Source organism: Polyodon spathula, chromosome 18 (genome assembly GCF_017654505.1).
Source record: "Polyodon spathula isolate WHYD16114869_AA chromosome 18, ASM1765450v1, whole genome shotgun sequence".
Lineage (NCBI taxonomy): Eukaryota > Metazoa > Chordata > Actinopteri > Acipenseriformes > Polyodontidae > Polyodon > Polyodon spathula.
This window is the reverse complement of record NC_054551.1, coordinates 1,917,784-1,928,802: the sequence shown is the minus strand read 5'-3', so window position 1 is coordinate 1,928,802 and position 11,019 is coordinate 1,917,784. Positions and strand designations below refer to the sequence as shown.

At 40.6% G+C, this 11,019-nt stretch overlaps 1 protein-coding gene across 2 annotated transcripts; it reads left to right on the top strand.

Moving 5' to 3' along the window:
• Positions 1-1,895: 1,895 nt before the first annotated feature.
• Positions 1,896-10,832, top strand: LOC121331146 (conserved oligomeric Golgi complex subunit 7-like). Of its 2 annotated transcripts, XM_041278357.1 has the most exons (18): positions 1,896-2,251; positions 2,855-3,087; positions 3,579-3,727; positions 4,600-4,716; positions 4,814-4,982; positions 5,408-5,490; positions 5,743-5,865; positions 6,403-6,601; positions 6,744-6,871; positions 7,049-7,203; positions 7,545-7,661; positions 8,016-8,081; positions 8,252-8,438; positions 8,843-8,983; positions 9,414-9,497; positions 9,635-9,749; positions 10,093-10,236; positions 10,491-10,832. In XM_041278357.1, exons 2-18 carry the CDS (start codon positions 2,925-2,927, stop codon positions 10,655-10,657), a joined length of 2,307 nt encoding a protein of 768 aa, XP_041134291.1. In that variant the 5' UTR covers positions 1,896-2,251; positions 2,855-2,924; the 3' UTR covers positions 10,658-10,832. The 2 variants fall into 2 exon arrangements, with proteins under 2 accessions (XP_041134291.1, XP_041134292.1); XM_041278358.1 differs by lacking the exon at positions 2,855-3,087.
• Positions 10,833-11,019: the final 187 nt, after the last annotated feature.

Here is an 11,019-nt window from a genome sequence, read left to right as displayed (position 1 = left end):
ACAGTTACAGGTACTGAAAGTTTATTGAAGAACTTGGAAGCTTTAAGAGTACTTATCAGTCTTTAAACCAAGACCAATTGGTTAATTCTAAGACATGTGTGGGAGTAAAGGTAATTTCTGGTTGAACTGTAACATATTGATTCAATACATAACTACTGTAGAAGTTCCAACGTAAACCTGGTGTGTGACTTGACGTCATACAATGCATTATATAGTGCGTGCAACCATGCAGGTAGCTTGAAAAAATATTCCAGCAAAAAGTCTAGAAAGGTAAACCTGGTCTTCACATACAAAAGACACAACTGGGAGATTTATTGTTAATTGCATTAAGTCTGTTTCATTTTTGTGTGTGATGTGTGAGCAGTTAAGATTTACATTACATGAGAGCAGATGTTAAAAGATGTTTGAACTCCGTTCTCGCAATTATTCTGCAGAAAAAGAACAGCGCCAGTGAAAAGGCTTTTGTTTTCATGCACAACTGGTAACAAGATATTGTGCAGCTTTCTGAGACAGGAAGAAAGGGTTGTTATAATGCAAATCATGCCTTCAAAGCTAATAGAAAAAAACAAAACAAAAAACACTTCAGCCAAAAACATCGCAGGTACTCAGCAAACCATGCAGAGGAGCAGGGCAAATACATAATAATAATAATAATAATAATAATAATAATAATAATAATAATAATAATAATAAACAAAAACATTATGAACTGAAAGTAACTAGTAACGGTTTAGTAAAATGCAGGAACGTAGGCAGGGATTTCAACTTTGGGTGCGCACACACACACTAAAACATCAACACAACTAGTTAGAATGAGTTTATTTTAAACATCTAAACAGCGTGTTTACAACGACTCAAAGAGCAGAATGAGCCGAGCACTCCGCTCTAGCAGCGAGGGCGCCAACGCTATCTCGCCCATGTCTGCGTAAACTTAGAAATTCAGGCGTGGCTGCAAATTGTAATTTAAAGCAAAGTACGTGGAAGTCTTTTAAAGTCATCTAGCAAATATGGAGGCATTTTATGAGTTAATTTGAATAGATATAGACATTACAACAGCCAATCACATCGCGTGAAAGCACAAAGCGGGCGGAGCTCATTTGCATACAAACTCCAGCTTTAGCTGGATGTTAAATGTTGTTAAGAGATTTAAGATTTAGTTATATATTTAGCTTAATGTTGAATCTTATTAAGAGATTTAAGATTTAGTTATATAGTTAGCTAAATGTTAAACCTTGTAACTAGATTTATAAATTATATCTGAATGTACACATTTAAAAAATATTTATTTTCACAACATTTATAAATCTTGGGGAAAAATAAAAGATTTAAGTTAAATCTGGAAAAAAAATATTAAATTTTTATTATTATTATTTTTTTTTTTGGGAAAAAAGAAAAAAGGTTACTGTTGTACATAACTGGTTGGTTATCTATAATAATTCTGGTCAACCAATAGATATTGTTAATATAATAGATATAGATATCTATATATATATATATATATATAATATAGATATATATATATATATATATATATATATATAATATATATAGATTATAATATACTATATATTATATATATATATATATATATATATATATATATATATATATATATATATATATATATATATATATATTATCTCAAAGAGCCAGCTGTATATATACACAATACAGTACTCTGAAGTTTATTTACTAAGGTTTCTCAAGCTGTGCATTAATTACATGAAGTTAGGGCTGGTGTACTCCAGCGCTTTACATAATTTCAGTTCAATTACGTTGCTTGTAGTGTGCGCTAGTCGGAACTCAAATAAAGGAACACCAGGCCACGTATCTGCAAAGCACTATGAACGAATAAGAAGTGTTATTTAACACGCACATAGCAGAATTGTAAATGAAACGGCAGTGCATAGACATCACACTGCTAACATCTGATTCAATGTTAGTTTTAGAACGCTTGCCTTCCTCCTACAGTTAATGTGCGTCTAGTGGGAACCAGAGGAAGCTACACGTTGTTGTCGCGGGATAGTGTTTTGGTCTCCAGGAAGCAGCACCTGAGTATGCGGAAAGATTTGCGATATTCTTTTATTTGCAAATAGTTTGTGGGGTTGCTTGTCTTTTTATTTAAGGATTCGTTCTTGGGGGTGCTGTGGCTGTGAGCGAACTTTTGTTATTTTTTTTTTTGGATGCTATCTTTCTCCTGGGTGCTGCATTTCAATCCACGTAGCCAGACCTGTGATGGGGAAATAGACAGGTAAATACTAATGTTTAGCTTAATGTTATACCGCAGTGGAGAATGTTGCTCGATTGGGTTGTGCGGTCCTGTCTTTTTTTCCCGAGCGTAATAAAAAACATTTATAATCGTGTTAAAGATTAAACCGGGCGGTCAGCTTGTTTAATTTCGAGGTCCGAGGCGGTTTATTGACAGTCTTACGCGTGATGTTCATGTGAAACGCTGCTTGCTCCATATCAGTACTCATACTGCGCTTGGTGTTTTCTGAGTAATGTCAAATTAGACCGCTGGTTTCATTCTGAGTAAGATGTGCAGGGTTTTTGCCAAATGAAACAATTAAACCTCCACCCAGACCCTGAAGTAGATAATTATATCATTTTAACTGTTAAACTTGGTGGAATGGACCTCCAGGAACGTGATTGGACACCCCTGCTTTACAAAATTACGAAGAAAGCATTGTACCGATAGGGAGAGAAAAAACAAAAAAAAAAAACAACAAAAACAACAAAAAAAAAAAAAAAACACTGCATATTTCATCTTGGACTGGAAGTACCTTCTGGTAGCAGGTGGAATATAATTAAGAACTATTCAGGGTTTCCCCACTGACTTGCTGTTTTGTTACAGGCAAGAGATCCAAGGGATGTGAAGTCTGCCGGGGTCATCTTCCTTAGGTTTAGTGTCAGTAGGAGGGAACATGGACTTCTCCAAGTTTCTGGATGATGACTTTGATGTGAAGGACTGGGTGAACGGGGCCTTTAAAACTGTCCAGAAGGACGCACCTGGCGTGGACGGCCACGCTGCAACTCTGGTCATGAAGTTACAGCTTTTCATACAAGAAGTCAATAATGCCATTGAAGGTAACGGGACAACAGCAATGACACCAACGTATCACACTCATTTAAATCCCAGCGCACTCACTGACCAACTCTGTGACTCTCGGAAAATCGTTTTATGCAGACTAGAACAAATGTACCACTATAGTAAATGTAACTTATTGGTCAGGGATGAAGTCATAGCAAATACCTCCTGGAAATTTCAGTCTCTCACTATAATATTAACCACCCACCGTTTTGCAGAAAGACATGGTTTATGCGATTCAAAAACCCCTCCATTTTGCTATGAACACCGTAATGCAGTGTAGTTCTGTGTCATAAGAGGCGTTATGACCTCACAAGCTTGTATTTTTGAGTAACCCATGGCAACCACAACAGTGTGGTGGTTAAGTTTGTTTGTCTGTCTAATAAACTTGGTCTGGTTGAAACTCAGCCCTGCACAATAGGAACAGTTTCTTCACCCCTCTTCAGCATTGATTCCCTTGTGTTTTGACTCTTCCCGTGTATTTGCACAGAGAGCAGTCACCAGGCCCTGCAGAACATGCCCAGAGTGCTGCGTGACGTACAGGCCCTGAAACAGGAGGCCTCCTTCCTCAAAGAGCAGATGGTCCTTGTGAAAGAGGACATAAGGAAGTTTGAACAGGACACAGTGCAGTCCATGCAGGTATTACCAGAGCCACCGCTCAGACAGACCACCACGCAAGCACGAGGAGATCCTGAAACAACTTGTGTGTGTCTGAATTAGATCTGAAGAAATCGGCCAACAAGCTGGTATTACACAAAACTGCTACCTCTGGCTATGTTTCCATTCAGAATTTGGACACAGTTCTAGCAAAGTTACAACATTTGGTGCAGAAATGTATGTGGATCTTAGAGTACAAAACAGGACTTGCAAACTCAATTCTAGTAAACAAACTGATGTGCGACATATAGGTCATGCATATGTTTTCTCTTACCAGAACAAAATGTTTTTTTTTTTTTAATTGTCTGTTCACTAGCCTAAAGCATGAGCTCGCTTGACAAATTTGGATGGAAACATAGCCATGGTGATGTGCTGTTCTTCTAGTTCAGTTTCATGAAGATTGAAATTAGAGCAGATCATTGTGACCTGGTGTTACAAAGCAGAGAAGTTGAGAACAACTTATTTAATTTGCTGAGTGTGCATATATCGATGCTGATGGTTATGATGTTTTGGGAAACCCAGAACAGGAAATAGAACCCTGGTTTCTTCAAAGCTGCCACAGTGACAAACTTGATTGTGGTAACACCATAAATAGCAATGTCAACGAAGCTTCCGGCGGTGTTGAACGAGTGCAGTTCAAACCTCTAAACCAAACGTGCAGTCAACAAGTCAACAGTGCAAGTCTTAGCAATTAACAGATTATGAACCTGTCTTGCACAGTTGACCACATCTCAATCACCCCAAAATGCCTGGATGTTCCACATTGAAAAGATCTGGCAGTTTCGTTCGCAGTGTGCCGTGATAGAAGAATGAACCCTGCCAGAGGCGGAACCCTGGTTTGCTCTGTATTTCAGGTTCTTGTGGAAATCGACCAGGTTAAATCGAGGATGCAGGATGCTGCAGAGGCACTCCAAGAAGCAGACAAGTGGAGCACACTGAGTGCCGATATCGAGGAGACGTTCAAAACACAGGTAACTTCAGCCCAGCGCTGTGAACATTTACTGACCCACTTTTTGTACAAGCTGCATAAACGCTAGAATGTCACTTTGTATGACTGTCATCTCACAGGACATAGTCGTGATCTCTTCCAAGCTGACGAGCATGCAGAGCAGTTTAGCCATGCTGGTAGATACTCCTGATTATTCAGAGAAATGTGTTCACCTGGAGGCCTTGAAGAACAGACTGGAGGCTATGGCCAGCCCTAAGATCGTTGCCACTTTCAATTCACAGTCTCTAGGTGAGTGGTATAATTCTGCAGACTGGACAGGAGTTGCAATGCGACAAACGACCTTCAGATGGCACCACTGCTGTGTTGTAAACATACTAGTGGAATCGCTTCCAAATCGTATTATTATTAATAAAGTGACTCATTTAAATTCTACTGCTGACTGTGTTATTAATCGTGTTAGTGCAGGTTGACATGTTTGTTTGTTTTCAAATAGTTTTTGATACACTATGTTTTGGTTTACTGCAGAAAAAACATTATTGAATTACCAACAGTCTTTCACTCATTACAATATGAAAGACTTATTTATCACCGGGCTCGTGAGTTTATCTGATGGTTTCCTGATTGTAAAGGGCTTTGTATTGTTTGCCATTAAAAGAGCTGTACAAATGCTACAGTACCGCTCAATGTAACTGTAGTAATGTGTGTCTTTGCAGAGCAAGCCAAGGTGTTTGTGAAAGTGTTCATGGAGATTGACAGGATGCCGCAGCTCCTCACCTACTACTACAAGTGCCACAAGGTGTGTCCTTTCTTACATGCGTTAATATATATGATTTAACACTGCAGACCTGTATACAGGATTAGGAAAGAGTGCGCCTCTCAAAACTACAGAGCACTATGCCAGTATATATTGCTGCACTCTAAAAGCTCAGATCAGTAAACTAATACAATATGCCTGTCTGTGCCCATCTATTTAAAGACCCTGAAGGAGTAAAGTATAGGCATTTCAATTTTCATCTGTGTTGTTTCATCCTCCTCTTCCTCGCTGCAGGGCCAGCTGGTGGCTGTTTGGCAGGAGCTGTGCCAGAGCGATCTGAGTCTGGACAGGCAGCTGACAGAATTCTACGACACACTACTGTCAACGTGGCATTCACAGCTTCAGTGGAGCAGCCAGGTCCAGTACTGTAGCTGGAAACCTGCAATGCACACGCGCACACATTCAACTAGCGCAAACTTACAACTGTAAAGTCGATAGTTCTTTTTAAGACAGCCCTTTGTGCTGCCGAGCTGTTTGTTAGGAGGTATGGTCACATCTCCCATTCGACCCATTACGCCACTGTTGTTCTTACATTCTCGTAACATAGAACACACGGCACATCTGTTACTGCAGCGTTATAAAGACAGAGCACTGTTTATCTGCTTATCTAATAACTGAATTGCATCCTTCTTTGGTATTGATCACTATAACTCTGTGGAGCACTGTTCTGTTTAACTGTGATCAGCATTCAATGGCCCCTAAAAATACATTTAGAGACACAGTCCAACTTCCAATTTTTCTGCATAAAATTATCCTCTTATGAAACTTGTTTGGCCTCATTGCATAATGTTGGATTTTTATTTTACTAGAATTTTTTTTGTTTTTTGTTAACTTGTGTTTTTATCACTCTATTGTTAGCGTTCGCACGTTTTAAAGGAGTTTGTCTTTCAACAGGTATTTAAAAACCCTTATGAGATTGTGACGGTTCTTCTAATTCAGACCCTTGGGACCATGGTGCCTTCAATCCCAGTGTGCCTCAGCACAGCAATGGAGAGAGCCGGACAGGAAGCCAAGCTCCTGACCCTGCTGGATCTCTATGAGTTAGCTGCTCACTTTGCTAAGGGACTAGAAGCCGCCATGTTACCTCACCTTGGTATGTGTTTGAAGTGTCTTTTTTTCTCCTGTGCATATCGCCTGGGAAATATTTTTTCAAATACCCATCGCTCGAGTTTTCAGGATGCCTTTTTAAAAACTGTCCAGAACAAACCAGGCTGTGAGTCTTTCGTTCTCCACAGGTGAAAGCAACGTGCTGAAAGTTGGGGAGTTGGTCACTGCGGTGTACGGACCTTATAGACCATACCAGCTTCAATACGGAGAGCTGGAGGAATCCAACCTGCTCATTCAGATCAGTGCTGTGCCGCTGGTAAGATGAAACTTTGTCTGAGTCTCCTTCGAAGAAGGAGTTTACAGTATTTGTCGTTGCCCCTTTCCCCGGTTTTGAGTCATTGTGAGCTGTATTGTTTTTTGATGATGTGTATTGGCTTAGTGTGTGTGCCTTGCTGGCTGCTTGTTTCCAGTACTGTATGTGTCTGATCTGCAGGAACGTGGGGAGGTGATAGACTGTGTGCAGGAGTTAAGTCACTCTGTCAACAAGCTCTTCAGCCTGGCCTCTGCAGCCGTGGACCGATGCATCAAGCTGACGGATGGCCTGGGGGTGTGTGGGCTGCTCAAAGCGCTGAGGGCTCTTTTTACAAAGTACGCTATGTGAAACTGATGGTAATCTCTCTCAGATCATGGAAAAGTATCATGACACAGTGAAATTTCCATTTATGAAAGTGATGTTGTAGATTACATTATTAGCAAGAAACCCCATTGATTTTAAGAAGGTTAGCGTCACCCACCGTTCATACCGGTTGTCTCTTGCTTGCGTTAAAACGGACCAAAAGTGGGGGCTAACATAATAACGTTACATTACAGATGTAATTTAAAAAAGTAATTCCATGTGTGCACAGGAACAATAGGGTTTTTTTTCGAACTGTTTTTCGTACCCATCTTGTTTTGTAACTTGTCTTGCTGCACGTTCTGTTCGCACCTAGGTATGTTTCGGACTTCTCTGGCACGCTCCAGTCTATACGAAAGAAGTGTAAACTGGAAGACATGCCGAACGGTTCCCTGTTTCAAGAAGACTGGACGGCTTTTCAGAACTCTGTTAGGTGAGTCTCTAACATGGAAAAGGAACTCAGACTTCAGCTAGGTTAGGTTGGTTTGCCAGTTGTTTCAGATTGCGGTCTGGTGATAGTGGTGATAAGTGAACCACAGTGTCTTAAGGTCTGACTGTCTTACTACGGAATAGGAAAGGAAGCAGGAAACAATCGGTGACTCTCATTAGAATTGACTGATTCCACCATAGCCAGATATTACTGATTGTCAGTACCTGGAGCTTTTAAGGGGAAGTCATGGCAAACTTGTGATTTCGTTTATAGAGAGATACAGGCTTTTTCTTTTAAGTAACGGTAACTATTTTTAAGCTTGAAGAAAAATTGTGGTTGATTCAATGTGTCTTTCAGAATAATAGCAACTTGCGGTGAACTACTAAGGCAGTGCGGAGCTTATGAGCAGCAGTTGGCAAACAGGTAAGATTACATATCGGAAAACTTTATGGAAACATCATGAAGATTTTAAAATTAAAATCAGCTATCCTAAAGCGTGTAGCGTCACTGGAAACACCGTTCATGTGATGTAATGTGATTCATTTTTTAAATCTGATGGGGTTGTGAACTGAACCCACTATGTCTGCTTGTAGGTTCCTGTCGACAGCAGGGAGATATTTGTCTGATTCATACAGCCCCAGCAGCCTGACTGGGATTCAAGAGGCCAGTGCTGTAGACAGAAGGAGCTCCACTCGAAACCCGTGGCAGGAGTACAATTACTTGCTGAAGGGAAACGTGGCTGAGTATGCCAGCCTGATGGAAATGCTCTATAACTTAAAGGCAAGAACTCATTTTAAAACACACTTACACAGTGAGATATCGCTAACATTTCCAGTGCTCTGATGGGGCTCTGTAACGCACTGATGGACTTAGTTACATTGTGGCTAGATGCAGCTGACTGCTCACAGCAATGACCTGCAATCTGACAGAAAGCCGTTCATTTACACTGATCTCAAAGTACGATGCAGCTTCAAATTCCGAGAGAACATTTCGGGATAAGACACTGCACAATACATTATCAGATTTTTACCCTTGAAAATAAAGCTCACATAGGTCATGGCACTGATTAGTTTAAACACCTTTAGCTCGCCTATACCTCAGTGCGCCTCCTTTGCGTTACAAGAAGGAGATAAAGCAGGCAGTTCTAGGTTCTTGGATCTAAAGTGAGTGTTGTCCTGTTTTAGGAGAAAGGGACAGGAAACTCAAGCCTGCTAGCTGAGCCTCGCTCTGCGCTGACCCGTCTGAACCAGCAGGCACACCAGCTGGCCTTCGACTCGGTCTTTCTGCGCATCAAACAGCAGCTCGTCCTGGTTTCAAAGCTGGAGGTGAGACTAAAAGCCTTTATCATGGACACTGAATGAAACGACACTAGAGACTCGACTGCCTGGTTCATATGTCTGGAGCTCTAGATGTGTCTCTGCCCTAGAATTGAGCGAATAAGATGAAAGCAAAGATTAGAGGGGTTGGAAAAGGGAGTCTTTTACCCAAAGTCACTTTGAGACTTACAGTTTTCCTTACCGCAGTGATGTCTAAAACATAGAAACAAATAAACCAGGACCTGCTCAGTTAAGCATAGCAAGCTATTTTTTTTTTTATTTATTGGGAAGATTACATTGTTTATTGAGCAAGTACCTATATATCGATCCTTTTTTTAATACGCACATGATGTTTAGTGAAGAGCTTTAATAATATCTAGATTAGATAAGCCTGCTTTGTTTCCCGTTCCCAGCTTGTTTTATTGTGTTTATTCCGCAGAGCTGGAACTCCAGTGGCAGTGGGGAGACTCTTACGGAGGCCCTGCCCACGTTCAGCCTGTCCCCCCTTGAATACATCACCAACGTATGGGATTTATTGTCTGCTGGAGGAGTGACTGTTCAAAGCTTCCTAGTTTTAGCTTTAGGCATTGGCAGAAATTTTTATTTGCACACTTGAATCGCACTCAGTAACGATTCCAACACTTGTGTTTTCTTCCCCAGATTGGTCAGTATATCATGTCCTTGCCTTTACATTTGGAGTCCTTTGTCACCCAGGAAGATTCAGCCCTGGAGCTGGCACTACATGCAGGGAAACTGCCATTCCCTCCAGAGCAAGGTAGCACTTGTCCATGCTGTCCATTTGGCTTTTCTTAATCAGGTGGTTGCAGTACAAGGGACAGAGAACACACCTTACTGGGCCGATCTGCAGTATTGATTTGATATTTTCCTTCATGATCTAGATGTTGTAAGTAAAGTCAAAACCTTACAACCACATGCGTGCTGATTCCATGGTTACTATGTTGAGGTTGCAAATCTGGCAGACTTTCATACATGGCTGAGAGTAGGTGTCGGGTTGACGGGTGCTGGAGCAGTTATTAAAAAAGTGATCTCCTAAATAAAAAAAATCTCACTATTTTTAAAATCTTACTAATTCTAATTGTTTTCTTCTTTTCTAATAGGTGATGATTTACCAGAACTGGACAATATCGCAGACTACTGGGTTGGATCAGTTGCCAGAGCGACGATGCAGACCTACTGTGATGTTATTCTGCAGATCCCAGAACTCACTGCACACTCCACCAAACAGCTGGCTACTGACATAGGTAAGGGGCGCTTGTTTGTGGCTAATACCGATTATTGTCTTGCATTTATTAGGGACAGTACTGTGCAATCAGCATAGGGTGGTTTAGCTTTTAAAAACTCTTAATATTGACTACACTCTTCTTAACTTGGGAGTTGTTTTAAATGTGGTACTGTATTTCAGTGCAATCCAGGTATGTTGCTTGCATACAGGCTGAGTGATTGACAAAAGATTTATGGTAAAAGAACTTTCGGATTCATGTTAATTTATCCCCAGATTACCTGAGTAATGTGATGGATGCATTGGGCTTACAGCCGTCACGCATGCTGCAGCAGATTGTAACTCTTCTGAAGACCAAACCGGAGGACTACAGACAAACAGCAAAAACCCTGCCGAGAAGACTGGCCTGCACTTTTGCAGCAATGAGGGGCCTCGATTATTAGGCTTTGCAGGACAAAGCGGGAGGAAGGCACACTTTTTAAAATGTATTTTCTTAATATTAACTGAATGTCTGCCGTTTCCCTTTTGTATTGATTCGATTGTCAGTTATGTGCATAACTGTTACAAATAAAAAACAAACTCCCCAAATTTGACATTTTATTCAAACCAAAGATCAGCAACGCTCAGTAATCTCAGGACCTGTGCGGGGCATTGCTGAACCACTTCTAATACTGGAGGTGACTTCATCACATGTTATAACACTTTGACTGATTTGCCTATCGTTTTGCAAGCTGCAGTCAGAGGCTGTGTGTAAAATTAAAAATACTCAAATTAAAACTTGACTAATAAAAGAGCTGCCATTTCT

Bases quoted from the DNA above. Each gene is read 5' to 3' on its own strand.
- LOC121331146 (XM_041278357.1), top strand. From the start codon at position 2,925: ATGGACTTCTCCAAGTTTCTGGATGATGACTTTGATGTGAAGGACTGG. The intron at 7,204-7,544 runs GTACGCTATGTG...GTTCGCACCTAG, and splicing joins CTGAGGGCTCTTTTTACAAA to GTATGTTTCGGACTTCTCTG. The intron at 10,237-10,490 runs GTAAGGGGCGCT...ATTTATCCCCAG, and splicing joins ACAGCTGGCTACTGACATAG to ATTACCTGAGTAATGTGATG.